Source organism: Pteropus alecto, unplaced genomic scaffold (genome assembly GCF_000325575.1).
Source record: "Pteropus alecto unplaced genomic scaffold, ASM32557v1 scaffold3, whole genome shotgun sequence".
NCBI lineage: Eukaryota > Metazoa > Chordata > Mammalia > Chiroptera > Pteropodidae > Pteropus > Pteropus alecto.
Window position 1 is genome coordinate 35,000,612 of NW_006442484.1, and position 23,986 is coordinate 35,024,597.

Genomic DNA, 23,986 nt, shown 5'->3' on the forward strand with positions numbered 1-23,986 from the left:
CAGAGGGATTAATATTTTTTTACCCTAATAGTAGAAATAAAAAGGATATATTATTAGCACATTGCACCTGTCATATATCACATATTGAATAATTCATGCCCACTGTTGTTGCCAAGTAAAACTTCAGCAAAGTTTTAGATTTCAAAGCTAGATTTTTGAATCATAATTATTTAATAAATGTTTGCGAAAACCAGCTGTTCACTTTAAAAACCCTAAAAGAAGCCATATGACAAGGCCTAACAAAATCAACACAATTAGAATGTCCTGCTTATAAATAACATATAATGTTATTAATAGAAAGTACACAAAGATACCACAGCTGTGCAATTGTGGAAACAACATGCTTGACTCACTGTGGTTGCCCTTTAAAAGTGCTTCCCACAAATGAGCTCAGAAAAGGCAAAGCAGGGGGTAGCAGTTAGGCTTTTGATATATACATGGTAGTGTAGAAAGGATTATTACCTCAAGATGATTTTATTGATGCTGTGAAGGCATTTGATATTCAAAATTAGTAAAGGTTCAAGTCATCAAGATTTTTCAGTGCAATGTGAGGCATGAAGATAATATGGATGAAGACCAGCAAATATCAGTAACCTCTAGGTTTGGGTATATTTCATTTTCTCTCTCCTCTTAAAATAGGCACTTTATAATTACATGTTATTCTCTAGCTCCCACCCTAATCATGTTCTCCCTCTACCCTCCATATCCCCAAATCTACCCCGCCGCAAAAAGGATGTTTTTTTCTTGAGAATTCATGACTTTCTTCAAGGCTATAACTTTGGATGTTATAATAACTACTTTACTCCTATATGGATAGAATCAGAGAATAAAAATTCTTAGGAAAGCAACTGAATTAGTGGGAATAGAATAGAGTTAATTTCTATGGAAAACATCTAATTCTAATTTTCAGAAGAATTTTATTTTGTAGATTTTTAATATAAGTATTAAAGAGGAGATTAGTATCAACTTGATCCTCAAAGAATTCATGAAACACCTGTATTAGTTTGTTGGCGTTTAGTAAAAAGAGATTGCAATGTGTTAATCATGGATGAAAACAGATCTAGACATACTGAAGGAAATGAAATTAATCTCCTCAGAGTTTAAATCTGCCTCTCTTCCTTAGAAAATGTCATGCAATCGGCCTGCAATTTTGATTTTTTTCATTGTCCATCATTTCTCATTCATGCCTGTGAGACTCTTGTTTGCTTTGGTTTGCTATTCAAACAAATGTCAGCTGAGTTTATTTGAAAACTAGAATAAATTGCAGCACTTTCGGTCATTAACTGCAATCAGGCATTTTGCAGCTGACAGTATATTCAGTGACTACAAGTCTTGAAACAGGATTTGGTGTGTTCCTAGACCTGTTCATTTCTATCTTTGAAGTATGAAATGGAATGAAAAAAAACATAAAGGAGAGATATACTTATGTATTTATGTATATATATAATTTTTAATATAGTCTTTAAAAATATTCGTTTAAACATCTCAAAGCTTTTGGCATTATTCTGAAGCTGGCATGAAGCACTGAATCTTGAAATGTTTAGTAACTTGATATTTGTAACTTGCAGGTTCCTTTTTATGGGAAGTATCTTTGCTTCCTCCTGTGATGCTCATAAAACCTGTGCCTATATCAAACCATCTATGCATATAACTTATATTTAGTCATGTTAACTACCAAACTGCTTGGAAAATACCAGAGCTTTCATTCTTCTTTTCTAAAAGACCAAGCCCCAATTTGAAGGAAATTATTCTAAAGAAGAAGTATGCCTTTTGGATTTATTTTTAGTATGTCTTTTCAAATAGACACATAGATCAGTGAAACAGAATAGAGAACTGAGAAGACCGAGGTAAATACAGCTAACTAAGTTTTGACGAAGGGCAAAAGCTACTAATGGAAGAATTGTCTTTTCAACAAATGGTACTGGGACAATTAGACATTCATGGGTAAAAAAAGATTTTAATCTCAATCTAAACCTCACAGTGTAGACAAAAAATTAAAATAAATCAGAAATCTAAATGTAAAACAAAAAGCTATGAAAATTTTAGAGAAAATTTAGGAGAAAATCTGGGGCTAGACATGTTACCAAAAGCACAATCCATAAAAGAAAATATAAATTGGACTGCACTCAAATTAAAAACTTTTATGCTATGAGAGATCTTGCTAGAGAATGCAAAAACAAGCTACAAACAGGGAAAACATATTTGCAAGCCATATATTTGACAAAAATATTATATATAGAATATATAAGGGACTCTCGAAGTTCAGCAGTATGAAAACAAATCAATCGGAAAATGGTAAAAACACAGACCAAAGAGGAAATACATATAGAAAATGACCACATAAAAAGACGTTTAACATCATTAATCATTAGGGAAATGCAAAATAAAGCCACTATGAAATATTGCTGCACACCTAATAGAACAGCTAAAATAAAAAGCAGTCATAAAGCAAGTGCTGGTGAGGATGTGGAGACATTGGATCTATCATCCATTGCTGGTATGACTGTAAAACGGTGTAGCTACTCTAGAAAACAGTTTGACGGTTTCTTATAAAAGTAAACATGCATTTACTATATTACCCAGTGATCATAGTTGTGGATAATTATCCCAGAGAAATTAAAACTTAAATTCATGCAAAAACCTCTACATGAATGTTTATAACATTCTTATTTGTAATAATAACAACAACCTGTGAACAATTCAAATATCCTTCAACATATAAATTGTTTAAACAAAGTTTGGTCAACATGCATACTGTGCAATACTACTCAGCGATAAAAAGTAACAAAGTTGATATATACAACAATTCGGAAGATCTCAAGGGCATTATGCTTAGTGAAAAATATCAATCTCAAAACATTTTAAACTATATGATTCCATTCATATAACATCCTTAAAATGACAACAATATAGTGTGAAGAACAGATTAGTGATTGATGGGAGGACAGAAACAGGGTAAAGACTGAGAATATAAAAGTATAATATAAAGGAGTTCCTTTATGATGATGGAACAGTTTTGTATCTTGATTGTGGTAGTGGTTACTGAATCAAATCATGGAATAAAAATAAAGTTCATAAATTCAACCAAAGTAATTGTATTGTGGTGGAGACTGGTCTCAGGCTCTGGAGAAAAACAAGAACAATTTAAAGTTGAATTTGGTTTGACAAGTCATTGGTTTGGTTATCTTGGACAAATCTTTAATGTATTGAATTTATCTTATCATTTTACAGATGAGAAAAATGTGGCTCACAGAAACTGAAAGACTCTTTTGGTCATATGGCAATTTAGCTATAGAATAGGGACAAAACCTAGATTTTTTTTTTTATTTCCAACTAGTCCAAGACACTTCCACAATACTATTCCATCTCAAAATGTCTGCCAAGAGGTTGATCCTTTGAGATATTGACATTCATAATGAAATCTGGCAAGAAACGCTAAATTAAAATTAAATTAAAATCATATTTGCCCTCAACATTAATTTTAATTAAGATTTTGATGCTGGTATGAATAGTTAAAATGGTGATAGACTAAATTACGTTAGAAAAAAATATCCTGCAGTCTCAGTGGCTTAAAATCACAAATTTTTTTTTATGGCTCATGATACATATCCATTGTGGATTAGTGGAGGCCATACACAACTTGTTACTACTTGTTGTTACTTAGAGACCTCAGCTGGTAGAGCAGCCTCCATCTTGAATATTTCTGGTGGTCACATCAGGGAAAAAGATAGCTCCAGAATGTCTTATTCTGGCAATTAAATACTCCAGTTTGGAAGTGACACATGTAATTCTGCTCACAATTTATTATCCAGAACTAGTCAATAATCACATGGCCTCACCTAGTTAGAAGGGAGCTAGATAGTGATATCCTACTCTTTACTAGGAAAAGAAAGAGAACTAATTATAGTTGATGAACAATACTGTGGCCCTTTTAGAGACTGAAAAACATTAAAAATTACTAATGTGAAAAATTCTGAACTGTGTAGACAAAAATATTTTATAAAATTGCCAGCACCAAAGAGATACTGTCAATGATCGGGGGGTTAAATATAAAAGATTTTTCAACCTTCAAGTGTTTTATAAATTTATGATAGGCATAGTTATTTTCCCATATCTCTAAACTTTTGTCAGGGACAGACAGCTCTTCCTCTCTATTGGTTTTCTTTTCACTTCTCGAAACTTTCTGCTCCCTGAATACTGAGGACAGATACACGACTTTCTTTATCTTTCTTGGAATTCTGCATATTAATCATTCTGACTAGCCCTTTTAGTTAGTTATTTAGTTAGTTATTTTTGGCTGATCCACTGTTTCCCTACCTACTGCAACATATTTGTCCTCTGTTGAAGTTGGAGCATTTGATTGCATAAAATAGTAATGTAATATATAGAGAATTTGAATGATATTGCATGGAGAGAGGAAGTTAGGGCAAAAATGACAAAGGAGAGAAAAATGGTAGGTGATGGGGAAGAAAAGGCAATTTATGCTAGAATTTATTAGAAATAGTGGAATTAAATTGGTCATCTATTGGAATAAGAGGGCAAATCCCTAAAAGAATAAGAGATTTAGTACTTGTGTCAGGGCATTAAAATCATTTGTTTTTCTTTATTACTACCATTTATCTTACTTAGACACAATCTCAGATATTGCTGTTTATTTCACCAGGTCAGTGGTATTCATTTAGCACTATGATATGAAAGTTCTTCCCCTATTCTTCATCCCTGGCAGGAAGGCCCAGACAATGGCAGCCGAACTCAGTTCTCACATGTTCAGTCCCCAGGAGGTGACTGCAATCACTTGATTTTATTCAAACAAGCCTATAAGTATTTTTCCTATAGAATATATTCTGTTATATTAGCCTCCCTAATCAAATGGAAAAATTATCAAGAGACTCAACTATTCAGTTTTGAAACCTCCTACTAAAGGAAAATGAGTATCCTTTTATTTTCTTTTGCATCTTTTTCAACTATCATTATTTTTCCATGAAGTATACTCTCTTTTGTAGTTCCACAACAGATTCATGGTGACTGCTGATTAACATTTATATTAAAATACTTTTTTCAGAGCTAGACAAACTAATAAAAATGATAAATGAGTTTTTTCAACATATCTTTCAATGACAAAAGAATGCTTGTTAAATTGGAATTAAAATGAAATAAACTGAATGACTTGAGCTAGTTTTTACTTAACTTCCAAAACTCATCAAACCAAGAAGCAATGTGAATATTTTTCTATTTCTATCTTTTATTATTGGGATAAAGAATCATTGATCTACAATATAACATTCAATATGCTGATAATATTTATTTGTATAGGTGGTTGAAGTTTGAAGAAGATGTGGAAGATGGAGGAGAGAGATGGAGCAAGCCCTATGTGGCTACTCTTTCACTGCACAGCTTGTTTGAGTTGAGAAGTTGTATTCTGAATGGAACTGTGTTGCTGGACATGCATGCCAATACTTTAGAAGAAATTGCAGGTATATCTTCCTCACCCTTAGCCTAGTTCACTCTTATGGCTGCAGCTGATTTTTGTTATTACCTTTTCTTTATAATTCTATTCAAGCGTGACCTTCGGAAAATAAATTCATATGATCAGCATACGAGACCTTAAAAATAATTTTCTTCTACCCTCTTATTTAAGATAAAAGAATTTGAATCTTAGAGAAATATTGTCACACTAGTTCAGTGGCAGGTCTAGAACAAGAACCTAGATACCCTGACACTCATTCAGTATTTATGGTTTGTCAGTATCTTATTTAATTAGACTGTCACCACTAGAAAATTGAGGGGGAAACCCATAAAGCTACAGATTGATTTTATCAATATTCAAGTCCATGAAATGATCAAATGAAAAAAGTTTAGTAAATGGGGAAAACGTTAGTTTAAAAAGAACAGAAAGGGATGATCATTTATTTTAAACTGAATTAAAACTGTTGAATACCAGAGGACACCAAGCGACGCAGTTGAGATTGGTTTGTAATTTAATACTATGGCAAGCCCCTGGGAGGAATGATTTTTATTGGAAGCCTATTATGACTATATAACACAAGCAGTGATATTTAGGAAGTGTCTTACTGTTACTCTAGCAATAGAGACAAAGAACTTATGTATCTTTTGATCTGGAAAACAAACACATTTAAGTAAAAACAAAATAATACAAAAACACAGAAATGAGTTTTGAATGAATGTAAATGAAAAGGTTAATAGAGGTTTTAAAAATAAAACCAAGTCAAGGACTCAAGCAGTTTTTAAAAATTCCTAGTTTGGAAGAAAAAGAAAAAAGTAGTTCCATGTGGATGTGGAATTATTTGTTACGTAGAAAGACTTAAGGGGGACTTCAATGTCTTTATTATATTGTGCAAATGGGAAAAAAGAAAAGAAAAACCAAAACTCTGTGTGTTTTTGATTATATAAGTGAGAGAATATTATAGCAGAAAAATAATGTATCTAATTTAATCCTCAGAACAGCTTCATAAAGTAATTATCATCTCATTTTTCAATGAGAATATAGAAATTCTGAAACTTTTGTGGCCCAGGTTTCATCGAAGGGACTCTGACTTTAATCCATGTTCCTTCTGTTAAACTACAACTACTTTTTGAAAAGAGTAGGCTTGCAGCAGATGTCCAAATGTTAATGGTAGTTCAATTAATTTAAAATTTGTTTATTTAGATCTGAAACTAATATAAAATAATATTGAATGTCAAGAAATAATAATAATGAAATAAAATGGAAAAAAATTATTTGGTTGTTGGTGCTGATGGGCATGATAAATCGCAGTATGTGAAAAGATATCTTGACTTACAATATTAAGCAAAAATAAAAATATAACAAAAAAATAGGAAAAATAAGACTTCCCCTTCTTTCATATAACACCTATAAAGAAGTTACCCTTTAAAATACATAATTAGAGCCTAAAAGACTGCATAAATTTAAATATAGTATTCTTTTTAGAAGAACACAAGTTTCAATAATAGGTCACACTAAATCAAGACTACGATACCATATGTTATCATACAAAGTTATTACAGTGTTATTAACTATATGCCCTATGCTGTAAATTACATCCCTCTGACATTTATTTTATAACTGGAAATTTGTATCTCTTAATCCTTTTTAGCCATTTCACCTGCCCCAATTCCTCCCCTTCTCTGGTAACCACCAATTTTTTTTCCTGTAATTATGAGTCTGTTTCTGTTTTAATTTGTTTGTTCATTTGTTTTGTTTTGTTTTGTTTTTAGATTCCACAAATAAGTGAAATTATACATTATTTATCTTTCTCTGTCTGGCTGATATCACTTAGCGTAATACCCTCTAGGTCCATCCATGTTGTAAATGCCAAGATTTCATATTTTATGGCTCATTAATATTCCACTGCATTTTGTACCACATCTTCTTTATCCACTTATGTATTGATGGACACTTAAATTACTTCCATATTTAGCTGTTATAAATAATGCTGCAATGAACATAAAGGGCCAATTATTTTTTTGTATGTGTTTTTATTTCTTCAAATAAATACCCAGAAGTAAAATTGCTGGGTCACATGGTAGTTCTAGTTTTAATTTTTTGAGGAAGCTCCATACTGTTTTCCGTAGTGGCTGTACCATTTTATATTCTTAACTGTGTATGAAGGTTCCTTTTCTACACATCTTCGCCAACACTTGTTATTTTTGTCTTTTTGATAATAAGCATCCCTACAGGTATAAAGTGATATCTTATTGCAGTTTGATTTGCATTTCCCTGATGATTAATGACGTAGAGCATCTTTTCAAGTGCCTGTTGGCCATCTGTATGTCTTGCTTGGAAAAATGTCTATTGAAGTCCTGCTCATTTTTCAATTGAGTTATTTGATTTTTTGATATTAAGTAAGTTTGGGTATTAACTTATCAGATGTATGATTGCAAACATTTTCTCCCATTCAGTAGGTTACCTTTTTCATTTTGTTGATGGTTTCCTTTGCTGTGCAAAAATTTTTTAGTTCGATGTAATCCCACTTGTTTATTTTTGCTTTTGCTGCCCTTGCCTGAGGAAACTGGGTCAAAAAGTATTGCTAAGACTGATATTAAAGAGCTTGTTGCCTATGTTTTCTTCCAGGAGTTTTATGGTTTTAGGTCTTCAAATCTTTAATCCATTTTTAATATATTTTTACACATGGTGTAAGATCATGATCCCATTTCATTCTTTTGCGTATAGCTGTCCAGTTTTCCCAATACCACTTATTGAAGAGATAGTCTTTGTTCCATTGTATATTCTTATCACTTTGACAGTAGATTAATTGACCGTATATGTGTGGGTTTATTTCTGGGTTCTCTTTATTCTAGTCTATTGATCTATGTGTTTGTTTTTATGCCAATAGCATACTGTTTTGATTATTATAGGTTTGTAGTATAGTTTGAAATCAGGGAGCGTGATACCTTAGCATTGTTTGTCTTTCTCAAGACTGCTTTGACAATTTGGAGTCTTTTGTGGTTCCATACTAATTTAAGGATTCTTTGTTCTAGTTCTGTGTAAAACACCACTGGTATTTTGATGGTAATTGCATTGAATCTGTAGACTGACAGTTTTGGGTAGTATGGACATTTTAACAATATCGATTCTTCCAATCTATGAGTATGCTATACCTTTCCATTTATTGTCATTTTCATTTTCTTCCATTAATGTCTATGGTTTTCAGAATATAGGTCTTTCACCTCCTTGATTAAATTTAGTCCTAGGTATTTTATTCTTTGTGAAGCAATTGTAAATGGGATTGTTTTCTTAATTTCTCTTTGTGATAGCTCTTTATTAGTGTATGGAAATACAACCTATTAATTCATAAAAAAAAGCTATTAGAACCAATAAATGGATTCAGTAAAGTCATAGGCATTTATTGGTTCTTATAGCTTTATTTAATGTGCGTAGAATGTTTAGGGTTTTCTATATATGGTATTATGTCATCTGCAAATAGTGACAGTTTTGCTTCTTCTTTTCCCATTTGATTCCTGACTTTATTTTTCTTGCCTAATTGCTGTGGTTAGCACTTCCAATGCTATGCTAAATAGATGTGGCCAGAGTGACTTCCTTGTCTTCTTCCTGATCTTAGAGGAAAAACTTCAGCTTTTCACTGTTGAATATAATGTTTAATGTTAGTGTGTGCTGGTCGTATATGGCATTTATTATACTGAGGTACATTCTTTCTATATCAACTTGGTTGGGAATTTTTATCATAAATGGATGTTAAATTTTGTCAAATGCTTTCTTTGTATTAAGATGATCATATGATTTTTATCTTTCATTTCATTAATGTGGTATACCACATTGATTTGCAGATGTACAATCCTTGTATCCCTGGAATAAATTCCACTCGATCATGGCATATGATCCTTTTAATGTATTGTTGAATTTGATTTGCTAATATTTTGTTGAGGATTTTTACCTCTATATTCATCAGGGATATTAGCCTGTATTTTCGTTGTTGTTGTTGTGGTGGTGTCTTTAATTATGGGATCAGGGTAATACTGGCCTTATAAAGTAAGTTTGAAAGTGTTCCTTCCTCTTCAATTTTTTGGTATAATTTGAGGACAGGTGTTAATTTTAAAAAAATTTTTGGAAAAATTCATCTGTGAAGCTGTCTGGTTCTGGACTTTTGCTTTGGAAGTTTTTAAAGTACTGATTTTTGTTTATCTTTTCAAAGAACTGGCTTTTAGTTTCATCTGTCTTTTCTATTTTTTTTTTTTTTTGTCTCTATTTTATTTCCAGAATGATCTTTATTATTTTCTTTCTTCTACCAGCTTTGGCTTTGTTAGTTCTTTGTCTAGTTCCTTAAGGTGTAAAATTAAATTGTTTATTTGGGATTTTTCTTGGTCTGGAAGTAGGCATGTATTGCTCTGAACTTTGCTTTTAGAACTGCTTTTGCTGCATCCTGCAAATTTTGGAAAGTTTTGTTTCCTCTTTCATTTGTCAGAGGTATTTTTTTTTTTACTTTCTCTTTGATTTCTTCATTGACCCACTGGTTGTTTAGTAGCACATTATTTAATCTCCGTATGTTTGTGTTTGTTTTTTTCCAGTTTTCTTCTTGTAATTGATTTATAGTTTCATACCATGTGGTTGAAAAGGACACTTGATATTATTTCAAATCTTTTTGAATTTATTGTTTTGCAGTCTATCATATGATTTATCCTGGAGAATGTTCCATGTGCGCTTAAAAAAATGTGTATTCTGCAATTTAGCTGAAATGTTTCCTGTATATCCATTAATCTGTGCCTATGTGTCCTTTAAGTCAAATGTTTCCTTACTGATTTTCTGTCTGAACGATCTATTCATTGATGTAAATGGGCTATTAAAGTCCCCTATTATTGTTGTAATATTATCAATTTCTCCCTTTATGTCTGTTAATATTCACTTTATATATTTAAGTATTCCTATGTTGGGTGCATAAATATTTAGAAATGTAATACCCTTCTTTGTCTTTTGTTACAGTCTTTGTTTTAAAGTCTATTTTATTTCATATGAATTATTGCTACGCCAATTTTCTTTTTGTTTCCCCTTGCATGGAATATCTTTTCCAACTCTTCACTTTCAGTCTGTATGTAGACTTTAGTTCTGAAGTGAATCTCTTATAGGCAGCATTATTAGATAGGTCTGGTTTTTGTTTTGTTTTGTTTTTATCCATTCAGCCACTTTATGTCTTTTCATTGGAGCATTTAGTCCATTTACATCAAAAGTAATGTCAATACATATATACTTTTTGCTATTTTATTAATTGTTTTTTGGGTTGTTTTTATAGTTGTCTGTTCTTTTTTTCTTCTCTTGGTCTCTGCTCTTGTGGTTTGATGGTTTCCTTTAATGTTATGTTTATGTTCCTTTCTCTTTATTTTTTGTATATCTATTGTAGGTCATAGGTTACCATGAAGTTTATACATGTCGAGATACACACCTATACACAGACGCACATGCACCCCCCAATCTATTTTAAGGTGATAGTCATTTAACATATTCTAGAAAGTCATTCAAACACAGTCTAGAAGCTCTACATTTTTACTCCCCCCTGTTTTATGTTTCTGACATCGTATTTTGCATCTTTTTATTTTGTGTATTTTCTAACTACTTATCGTAGTTCTAGTTGATTTTACTACTTTAGTCTTTTAAACTTCTTGCTAGCTTTTTAAGTGGCTGATCCACTGGTAATCTACTTTACCAGTGAGATTATTTTCTTGCCTATGTTTTCTTATTTCTAGTTATGTTTTTTCCCCTTTTGTGTGCTTCACCAGATCCCTTTGGCAAGACAGCTGGATTAGGCATGGATTGTGCAGGTTCTGGAGTGCACTGCACTGGGGCTGCCTTAGTGGGATGACTGGTGTTGGAGTGCACATGGACTGAGGATCCCAGGACATGCTGTTCTGGGGTCATCTTGGCAAGACAGATGGAGCTAGAGTAGGCATGAGCCATGAGCGTTCTGCACTGGAGATGCCTTGGCAAGACAGCTCGAGCTGGTGTGGGCTTGAGGCCTGGGGCGCACTGGGGCACACTTGACAGGCTGGCTTGTATATCTGGACCATACACTGATCCACTCTATCAAGATGGAGGGAGAATGTAAAAAATGGCTCATTGGTGCCTCTGATCCTAGAGAGACTTCTAGTTGTTCCTTGCTCATCTGGCAAACACTAGGGTTAATAAATGAATTTCCTTCACATATAGTCTAGGTGTCCTTTAAACTGTCTTTTTTGCTGTGCTCCAGGGCAGGCAAGTCTGTATAGGCACCTCAGTGATATTTCTTCCTACTGCAGGTCACTTCATCATTATGACCTATTGTCACCGTGTCTCTGTCTTTCCTACCCTTCTCAATTTGGTCAATCAGCTCCCAGCTTTCTTTAGAAGGAATACCTCTGTATGTAGGTGTATGTTAGGTGTATGTATAGGAGGAGGTGAGTTCAGGGTTTTCCTGCCTGCCATCTTGGACCCATCTTTTGTGAGATTCCCCACCAAACATCTTTATGTTTTAATTAGGAATCAGATAGTTGGGCTTTTCATAGTATTTTGAAATTTAGGAAACTGCAGTTTAGGAAGCTATTTTTTTATAATTCTACACTGTCTTTCTGATACTTAAAACAAACTTGGGGCTTAATATTATTATTGTTATCTTTACTTCATAAATAAAGAAATTGAAATTCAGGGGTTAAAGATTTTACCCCAGATGAGCTTATTTCTGCTACTTATATCAGTGAAGGCATTACCTTTGAAAATGGATTAATCTAAATGAATGTTGGACTGGCTACATATATTGAAGCTGTCAGATTCGTCAATCTTGCAAAATTAGCCTCAGAAAATATGCTTCATAGTATTACCAGGCTTTATATTTCTTAAAGCATATAATTTCTACTGCTTTCTTTATGAATTTATGAATTTTTTGGTAAAATCTTGTCTCATTAATTTGGCTAAAACTCTGTTGTTTATTTTATTACCTTAGCTTGGTTTTATTGTCTAAATTTATGCTTCCTTTCCCTAACCCTACCTTCTTCCTCAAACTCAGTTTTGTAAAATGTGTGAAGGTTGTTAGTTTTTTAAAGCAAATTGTAGCTTTTAAGCTTATCCTTACAAATGAACGTAGTTCAGTGGAAGTCTTAATATCCCAAATAGCTTTCTGATCTTCTAATTAATCTGTATCTTTCTGTCTCTAAAGTAGCCCAAGTTGAATGTCCCATTTTCAATGTAGATCGGTCTGTAAAATGACATTTATAAGATATGAATAGTGTAGAGCTAATGCCACATAGAAAAACATGATTACCCATACTTGTGTTGATCATTATGACCTTAGATTATAATTTGACTTATTTAATTGAAAGATGTTTATTTCTACCCTTAATAAAATCTCATTTAAACATTTTTTCTATAGCTCATAATTATTTTTATTGTTTACTTACTCATTTTTACTTTGTGAATTTAAGCTGTATTACAAAGTGTGTAATAAATATGCTTTACATTTTTAAGACTTCTAACTTTGTAAATTATTTTCACATGTATTATATTTTATTATCACAGCAACTGTATGACGTAGGGAGGAACTCTTTCTCCATTTTATAAACAGATAAACAGAAAGTGATATATCACAGATGCCACTTGCGGTGATGGGAACAATTTTTTTGATTAACCTATAATTATACATTTTGTTTTATTTCATGATAATTTGTGACCGCGGTGATTAACAATAAGACATGGAATTTTTTACCTCTTATCATATTTTTCTACGTTAGGCAGTTACTAAATGTTAGTCACTAGTCAATTTTCCAAAAGCCAGGAATAATAATTTATCTTTAAGGGCTCTAAACGCGAATGCTCTGCTGCATTAATGTTTTCTAGATATTTCTTAGCAGAAGACTATAACCCAGATATTGTTTTAGAATGATGAAGGATTTTTATATCAATGTTCTGATGTTTCTAATAGACTCTTAGATAATTCTTTAAAGAGATTTTATAGACTTAACAGGAGAAAATCCATTTGCATCTGGCAGGTCTGTCAAGAATTTCTGGTATAATTAAAGTAAGATTTTCTTTTGGATAAAGTTAATTTTAAAAAGTCTATTTCCCAATGTTTCAAGGAACTCAGAATAAATTTAAACTTCTTCCTTCAAAATAGTACTTAACCTTTTCAAATTCAAAATTCTCCAGATATATTTTCTTACCACAATTTATTCTGTCGTGGAGATTAAATTAAAATGCTTTTAAATTTTATTTATATAAATCATAGGCAATTTTATGGCCTATGTTAATCTCTTTGAAATTCAGCAATGTTAAGATGAATACTGGAAATTGTCTCTCTGCAGGGCATATATTTTTACCTAATTCTATCAATGAGAGTAAGAAATTAAAACTAAACCAAAGTTAGTACCTTGGACAGATTATCAGTTACTGCTCTCATTAAAATAACTTTTATTCTCTAAAATCTTTTATTGAAGTAAAAATCCATAATTTGCTCCACTTAATGTAATCTGTAAATTTAGGAAAATAGGAATAGTCATATATATATATTTTTAACATGCCTGTACTATTATTGTCCTTGGTCTAGAAAGTAAGTATTCTCATTTTAAAGTAGTTTACATTTTTAGTATACCCACTCCTGTTAGTGCTATCAATAAAACTATAGAATTTAGCCCTACTATTTCCCACTCTTCCCCCAGTGTATTTTAAAGTTAAGACAAAGAATTTATAAAATAATCATTAAAGAAATCAGAGCTTTATATAGAATCTGTAAAATCTCATGGTCTCTAGAGGCTTTCATTCAGTAATCAAGATGGATTGGTCATGATAAAATAATTGCCTGATTAGAACGAAAAATAATTTTTCATTTTCTGAGGCCTTTTACATGAATGCTACTAGTTTTTCCAGAGCTAGCTTAGTGCTAGAAGAGTGTAACCTATTTATCCTTTATCTTCCTGTTTCTTTATCATCCAGATCCTGGCATTGTGCTTTGGCAGGCAAGATTATTATGTAGGCATCATAGCCTGCTGAGATTGTAAGACTTGACTCTGGGCCCAAAGCCATTATGGTCTATTATCCTTTCCTACTTTTCAAGGTTAATACTAACATATATTATAGTAGTGAAGAGAACAATGTGATTAGTGAATCTGACTCCCTTTGGCACTTGAATCTCACCTCCATATAATTCATATTCTTAAGCAGGATGATTAACTTTCCAGTTCACGAAGATATTATGTGATGAAATTATATCTCAGAGGAGTTTACTGTGCAGCCGATGAATGTTTTTTTTTTTTTCCTATTTGCTTTGTGTTATGTAACTGTTTTAAAAAATATCTTATCTCTGAAAAACTGTGAAGCTAGTGACTTATAGGTTTTTGTAGTGCTCAAGCCTGGAAATTCCTACTGTGTTTTAGTAGGAATTAAAAATCATAACCATGTGCATGGTTTATTATATTATTCATTTTGACTCTGATTAGAATATTGAACTGATGATACACATCATGGCTTACAGATGAAACCGCCTCACATTGGTATCTCTTTGGTGTTTATTAGGTAAATTAGGTAAATTAATAACCTGATTTACAACTCCCATTATGAAGTATATAATTCATATATTATATACAATTTTCCATCTTAGCAAGGTTTTAATGTAAAGTCATGTATGCTGACAATTTATCATTTCCTTTATTCCAAATTAATCTAGTAGTATTAGAACTACTGATCTCCAAAGAACTTAGATATAGATGAAATATCCTATATTAATATGCATTTTCAGAATTGGAAGAGACTTTGGAAATAATTATAGTGAACGTTACATTACAGCTGACTCCTAAACTTGCATTCTATCTTTTCCATTGTAAACAGCAAAGTGATAGAGCAAAGGTTGGCAAATTATTCTCTGTATGCAAATATGGCCCACTGCCTGATTTTGTCAGGCTTATGAGCTAAGAAAGGTTATTACATTTTACATGATTGAAAAATAATAAAAAGAAGATTAATATTTTGTGACATGAAAATTATATGAAATTCAAATTTCAGTGTCCATAACAAAGTTTTTTTGAGACATAACTATGCATATTTGCGTACATGTACTTTTGTGCTATAAAGGCAGAGTCGATTAGTTGTGACAAAGATTGTATGGTCTTCAAAGCCTAAAATATTTATTATCTGGCCCATTACAGAAAATGTTTGTCTACCTCTGGTTTAGAGAACTGACTCTAGAGTGAAGGGCAGTTCTTGATAAGTCCAAGCCAATCATAAAGAGGCTGGTCGTCTTTGCCAATGACTGGCTCAACATAGGCTGGGCTGTGTCAGTTGGACATAGGAAAATTTTTCCTGGGAAGGGGGAAAATAACTTTTCTTTTAAGAAAAAGTCACAAAAAGGCAAAGAATCTATGGATTTGAACAAAAATATGTATTTCCTTGTTTTTTTCTGGCAGCCATTTTTTGACAATAATGAAAATTAGCCTGAGGTTAAAGCTCACACCTAGAGGAAGAGAAAGCTGACAGAATCACAGAAAAATGGAATTAAATCCAGCCTAGTTTTGATCTGTTGTGTGAACCAACATAATTCATTATTTTAGTTTGATTAGGTTTTTCTGTTATTGATAAACCTGACTTTATCTCCACTTGATATACTATTATAAAATACAGATGGATGTATTAAAACTACATTAAAACCATAAAATTCAAACCAGGGACCCATACTTACTTAATGAAAATTGCAAAGGAAATCTCGTACTGGGAAATATTCACTGAGGGTCTCGATCTTCCAATTCGGGCATTCTGTGCCTTATGTCTAGTCCTAGCATCAACATATGAGATAGATATTGTCTCCAGTTTACAAATAAGGACCCTGAGATTATTCAACTTTAGAATATCACACAGCTAGAATGTGATATAATGACTCAAGCCTATTTTCTTATCTATTTCCCTTTCATACTGAAGGAAAACATCGCTTATAAGGGAGAATTCTGCTAAGTTTTAAATCTTTAGTGGAAGACAATTCATTGTGATCTGCTTGCTTCACATAAGGGTTTAGAGTCTCAAAAAATCAAATAGAGTTAACATTTGATCAATCATCTAAAAGCAGATTAATTATACTGAGGTTTATCGAGGTGATCTTTGTATTACCAAGACACTTAAAATGCCTTTATTCATTTACTTATTTTATAGGCATTTCTAACATTGCATATGGTAAATCTTAATCTGCTTAAATATAGCCTTCTGAAATCTAGCCTTTTATTTTTTGTTTTACAGTTATAGAAGACTTTTTAAAATATAAATATGTTTTCAAGTAAGGTTTGAGAAGACTGACTTTATATCAATATGAAAGAGTTTACACTCCAAATGCGAACAACTAGGTAGATGCCTAAGCATCCTTGCATCAGATTTTTATAGATGGACTTTTGTTTGCTTAAAGAGGAAATGTGGAAATTATTCTCTACTAAAAAAGAGAGAAAAACCGTATTAAAATATAAGTATGAAATACTTTGTTTTCAATATGACTATGTCCACTTGAAGAATCACACTCTATGAGATCGTTATGTATTTAAAATGGAATGGTTTATAATAAAAAATTTCCCATCTTTCTTGTGCATCATTTCTATAAAGATAAACTGTTTGTGAGACCATACTTAGAGATTTTTAAAGAATTGATTTCTATTTTAAGGTGAATAATATTATTTAGCATATGAATATTGGACTCAGTGATTCATTACTGGCACACCACAGGAAAGCTGTGCTAATCTTCTTGCCTTCCTTCTTCAGATATGGTCCTTGACCAACAAGTGAGCTCAGGTCAGCTCAATGAAGATGTACGCCACAGGGTCCACGAGGCATTGATGAAACAGCATCACCACCAGAATCAGAAAAAACTCACCAATAGAATTCCCATTGTTCGTTCCTTTGCTGATATTGGCAAAAAACAATCAGAACCAAATTCCATGGATAAAAATGGTAAATGTTTCTTTATTGTACTCTTTATGTTTATTATAGGTATCTGAAATATCAAAGTACTTCTAAATTCTTTAAAATATATTTTATTTGAAAATTATCTATTGAAATTCAGATTGCTGTAGTAAAATTGTTCAATTTCATATATACATAGTCTTATTATCAAACATTAAATTGTAGAAAGTCTAACAGGAATTTGTTTCCTTTAAGCCTCATGAAAGCATGCAAGTGAAAATTATTTAATAAGAAATTATAGATTCAAATGTAACAAACATAAAATGAACATAGGTTGCACCCCAAGCAAGGTCCTAGTCTTTGTCTCACAGCTTGAGAATATAATGCAATGCTTTAACTTATGGTCTTTTAGTTAAAATGAATATAGTCACCATTTAGTGTTTGCCTGATTTCCAGTTCATATGCTCATTGCTGTTTGCAGTGATACATCTTCAATGTCCATAAAACTATCTCACTTACCATCTTCACACACCACAGAGATGACACTAATCATTGTTTCTAACAGTCATCACTTTTTATAGTTTGTGCTTAAGACTATTTTATCCTTCCTGTGTACTTCGTTCCTCCTTGCATCCATTTGACCCTTCATCATTTACACTAAAGAAGTTACTTAAGAATCTCTTGTTATTATCCATCCTTTCCATTAGTCTTGTGAAGGAAAATGAAGTAATCATGAAGCTAATATAAATTTGTTAAATTTCCATCAGCTATAAAATTCCCAGTGTTAAAAAATAAATATTAATGAAAAGTAATTTCAAATGCTTTATTAGAAAGACTCTGATTTCCACAAATGGACTAAAGTATGTGTATTGTCAGCATGAATTATTTGATGTAATTTCACTTCTGTTTTCAAAAGCTTCAGAGATACCTTAAATACAAATGCATGAAAATGAATTTTCTTCAGATTTTACTTTATATGGGCATTTTTACCAGTTTTCATACAGCTGGATCAAATGTACACAAGTAGAATAAATGCTTTAATAAATCAATGAAGATGGTTAAATGTATTGTCTCAGAGCATACCAGTTTTTAATGGCAAAATGATTTTTAAAATACTCATTTGATTTTTAAAGACCTTTCAATGACTGAATGTAAATCATCACTGTTACCTAGAAGAGTATGTAGTTATGCATATATTAAATTCAATAAAAGTGTTATGAACACTTTATGGTCTATACCAATTTGTATTTGTAGATTCCACTCAATATCTTTAGAATTTTTAACTTCATTTAGATCACCTCTTATATTTAAAATGTATTTATATTCTAAATCATAATTTGCTTTAAAATTTTATACATAAAATGACAAAATGAAGCTCTTATATTCTGAAACCTTATAAATATCGTACTTTACTATGTTTGCAATACTAGTATTTAGTTGGCATTATACTATTAAGAAAATAGACTCAAATATTAATTTTAACTATGGGCTTAATTCTACATGATTCCAAAGACCTTATTAAAATATTCACATGAATTAACTCTGTGAATGAAAGCACATTACAAAAAAAAAAAACTTCTACCCTCCTTTCATTACTTTTACTGGAAATCAGACAACAAAATAGATGTCTATAAGAAGGTATGTGTTTATTCAAAAATGCAAGGATCTTGGGCTATGAACTAGCCATAATTTATATCTCAAATTTCACTGGAGATATGTTTGCTATAAAATAAATTTCTTGCATTTTGTTCTTAGAAGGAAGAAGGTACTAGATAAACCATTTATTATAATATCATGTATTTCTGGACGCTATTTGTTACTGCTTTATACTTCTGTTAAACATAAAAAGAGATTATAGAATTAAAGCCTTGAATCACAAGTCCACATATAGATACATACAGATACAAAGTTTTGTGAGATCGTCTTTTGTCTCCTTTAGGCAACTGCTTAGTTTTTCTGAAAACTGGAGTATGAGGTAGTTCTGAAGTGATTCTGTCACCATCTGTACAGTTAACCTTTATGTGAACATATACAAACCCTTTTGAGTAGGGTAGTAAAAACTTGGAAACATTTCTAATAAGATTCATATATCCAATTAAGTATTGTTGTAGACTATGCTGTCAGAAGTAGTTTTCTAAGCCTAGGCTTATAACACCTCCTTGTGACTCTGTTTTGCTTCCTCACACACTTTGCATAATTATGTGTGTTGAGAATTCTGAAAATATGTATAGACTTCACCAATTTAGAAATAAATCTCCTATCCAGAAGTGAAAAAAAGTGTGAAAGACCTTTATTACTAAGGTTCTCAATCTACTTATGAACTCTAAAAACTGACAAACTCTAGATAAATAAACAAATTGAAATTCATAGCCATAAACACAGATATGACATTCTGTTTTAAAATATGCAGTGGAGATTTAAATTTTTTGTGCAGTAGTACAGAAAGATGCAGTAGGATTTCAAGACATACAAAAGAGAATAATAATATTCTTACTATTTCTAAAGAAATTTCTTCAACAGAGTATTTCCTGTAAAAAGATTGACTTTTAAGATTATAGAATAGAGATTAGAGTGAGGATTTTCTGGAAACTTGAAACAGAAAACATTTTCCTTCTCAAGCATTGGATAGAAATAAGCCTTCTTTTGTTTAATATATTTTTACTTTAGAGGCAAAACAATTGAAATTCCCTCAAAAACAAACTGATGCTTATGTAAAGCAGTTTAAAAGAATTATATAGAATTAAATTTCTAATTCCTTAATTGACTTGTTCCTTTAGCATGCTACCTTGGTAGTAGTCTCAAGGTTCAAGTATTTCTATCTAAATTTCAAATGTGGATCTTCCTTATTTTACAGATTAGATTTATAAGATAGTGATTTCCTTGCTTCTTTCCTCCCTAAGTCCAAACTACTTTGTTTATAACTTTTTTAGTGTTTGTGATAATTTGTCAATCTCACCTCCAAATACAACTCTAGTTTTTGGTATAATTTTTTTCTTGGTGTTGCGTGCATTCTCTTAAGGGCTAAGAGGCGGATGCTATGGATTCACCATGCATTTTTAATGCCACCATGCTGTGTTTAACTTTCACTTTTCATTAAGCATCAAAACTGTGAGAATTAAATGTCTGATTCTGATGTTTCAATAAAAAGTGACAGTTACATTTGGCAAAACAACAGCAAAAAATAATAGAAAAATAATATCTTCTTTAACATTAGAACCGTGAAAAGGATACGAATGGAAAGTACTCAAAGTAAATATATCAAATAGCTTGAAACTAGGAGGACTTTCTAAAAATAAAAATAAAAATTCCATGTTAAGTGATCTAGAAAGAAAAATATATCAGGATTTGTATTTATCATTTAGGTCATGTATTCAATTATATTTGGAGACATTTGGATTACAAATCTGTTATAAAATATTAATACCCTTGTGATAAACTTTATCTTTAAAAAATAATTTAGGACCCTTAGTTTCCTTAGGTGTAGGATGCCTTCATTCCATTGTGTCCTTTACTAAAATTCTAACTCTAATTCCTTTTTTTCACATACATTTTCTCCTTCTTATCCTAAATACCTTTCAATTGTACCTTTTATTTAAGATCTCAAAAGGAGTTATAGAGAAGGTCTTTGACTTAATTTTAAAACCATAAATCTTTTAAAACCGTAAGTTATTGGAGAATATTTAGATTTACAAGGATGGAATATGTGTAGACTTTTTAGACCTGCATATATTCCAGCCCTTAAAATAATGTGTGCATATGTATTGTGAACGATTTTTATTTATGGCTTTTGGAAATCAGTTTTATTGCTTTATAATCACTTCTTTTATAAATATTGGACTTCTTATTTTCAGATGCACAATGCATTTTGTGTGTTTAAATATTTATATGCTTTCTTAGTTTTTAAGTACTGTGGTCTTATAAGTAAGATACCAAGAGTTTAAAAATTATCCCTCATAATGTTCTATCTTTGAAGAAAAAAATCTGCAATAATTGTTGAATTACCTGAGAGAAAACATATTAAAAGATTCATGTAGATGACAGAATTAAACATTGTATAACAAAGGTATTTTCTATTGTTCCAAAAAAATCAAGATGACATATTGACACAACTGATGGATCTGTCCAGAGTCTGTATTGTTGCTACTGAATTTTGCACTGTCAAGACTAGGTTTTAACAGCAAAAATATTTCTAGTATGATGTGTTTAAGTTTGTTATTTCTTAATTGCATTAATTGTTTTCAGGCATACTAATTTTTCTCCAAGTTTAATTATGTGCATATTTTTATGTTTTCGAAGTATAGCTCACTTAATCAACATTTTCTAAATATTTAGCCTTCCTTTCTTCATGTTTTCTATTCCCATGAATAAATGTATTGTTACACATGTATGTAACTTTGTCATTCATCTTTATATTTCTTTATTTTGCTCTGTCTTGTGTCTGTCTCTAACAGGCTCATCTCATCTTTGTACCTTCCTCATCTCCTACCCTTTGGGTACTCTAAATGCGTTGAAGGTTTCTGAGGTAGTGTAAACCAGCTTGGTTTCTAGGTTAATAGTAATGTACCTCCATGTCTTCATCCCAGTTTCCTTCTATTACACATGATTTTCAGTGGATTAAGCAGTAGCAAATAATGATGTACTTAAGTGGTATATTATTGTCCTATTGATTTGAATTAGGCCAAATAGAAATTTAAAGGCTACTGTTTGACAATATTTACATATGTAATTTATTTAAAGAAGAAGACAAATATAAGTAAGGACTTAACTGAGTTAATATGATACTTAACAGATTTTTTGAGAACATGTTTTACAGTTGTGTTTCCTTAATGGGATGCTTTAATGATACCGATGTTAGTTAATTAATAGTACTAATCTCATGTTTCTTCACCACAACTTTATGATGAGGTAAATGTCTATGCCAGTCTCACAATGGACATAGTAAAAAATTTATGGAGTACCAAGCAGAAAGGCAGAGTTTTCATTTTCTAGTCAGTGTTCACTTGAATTACTCTCAGTTTTCTCCTACGCTTGTCCCACATCTTTCATGATTTGCCTCAGGAAAATACATGGTCTATAATATCTTTTTATCTGACTGACATATGATCCCCACATGGAAGTCCAGAGGAAAATAATGAATTCACGATTCAAAGGAAAATTAATTCAAGCAGTTGCTAATACGAATACTATGTAATATGTATTTTAATTGATAAAATATATAACATATATTAGAATTTTGGATTTAAAATGGAGAACTCTGAATTTAAGTATTGGAAAAATAAACATATATGGTAAATATATAAAGATAATATTAATTTTATCAAATGTTTATATTTAATAGTCATGAATACTAACTAGTTCATACTAATAATGGTGTCCACTTTTCATCAGTTTTGAAATAATTTACCCTCAACGTAATAAGATTACTGTTAATAAATTTCTTAAAAATATTTTTTTGGACAATCATCTTCATGCTTCATACCAAATGTGATTAAACATTGCAATGACATTTACTTATGGAATATATTAATATGAACAGTGATCACTGGGCAAAGTGATTGTGATATGAAGAAGTAGACAAAAAGATTTATGTTCACAAACATTGTAGCATAGTGATTAGGCAAATTATCATAAAAAATTGTGTTTATAAAAGCTTCCACATGTATATGGAGTGCTAAGTCCTAACTTTATGCTATTTTGTCCTGGAGAGGGAAATATCCTAGCAGAGTCTTTGTTTTTTTTAAAGAAACATATTCACTTCTGGTTCAAGGTAAAATCCTGTACCTGAAAATTGTCATTCTATTAACTAGTATTGTTTTGGACATCAGTGAAAAAATAAGGGATGCTCTTTCAAAATCTAAATGTACTGATTCTTCTTATATAATAGTATTTGAATTAATGAGTCATTTTGAAATCCAAGCCCATCATTTTCTTCTGAAAGACAGCGATAATTGGAATAAACAAAAGAAATTAGTGTTTAGACAGATAAAGATTATAATAGATAATAGAATTACAAAAATTATTTTAATTCATGAGATTTCCATTACTTCAATAGACTATAATTCATGTGTGGATTTTAGTTTGATAGATTGGTTAGATAATCGACAGATAGATAGATATAGATAGATATAAGTATAGCGAATAAATTTTAAGTTTTATTTAAAGGCCTCAATTTTTTAAATAATCCAAACCAAACTTGTTAAATTTTTAAATAATAATACCTATACATTTTTCTCTTTCTTGCATGGGCATACGTTCTATGTACTATGTGCATATCCAGAATCTAGAACTAGCAAGGAATTTACTGTCATCTAGTATGTGTCTCCTGCTAGTTAAATACTCTCCACCAGGTCATTATTTATATCACTTAAAATATTCATAGAAAATAGTTTTCAAATCTCTTCCTAATTATCAATTTTATGAGGTAATATAAACATTTCATTGTTATGAATAAGAATATCATAGGATGATAAATCTCCATATCTACTGATATTTACCAAAAAAATTACAAGTGCCAGTGTTTTAAACATATCACATGAGCTGAAGGTAATTTATAAAATGCTCTGCTTTTAAAGTATATATTTGAAAACATAGGCTATTCGATTTCTTCAATTTTAAATTATACCA

General features: G+C 31.2%; 1 protein-coding gene across 3 annotated transcripts in view; it reads left to right on the forward strand.

Moving 5' to 3' along the window:
- Positions 1-23,986, forward strand: part of SLC4A10 (solute carrier family 4 member 10) — a 173,648-nt gene that overhangs the window by 57,276 nt on the left and 92,386 nt on the right. For all 3 annotated transcript variants that reach the window (XM_025039563.1, XM_025039564.1, XM_025039565.1), the window contains 2 exons: positions 5,314-5,474; positions 17,222-17,410. In XM_025039563.1, the coding sequence (XP_024895331.1) occupies positions 5,314-5,474; positions 17,222-17,410 (350 nt within the window). The remainder of the gene's footprint in view (positions 1-5,313; positions 5,475-17,221; positions 17,411-23,986) is intronic.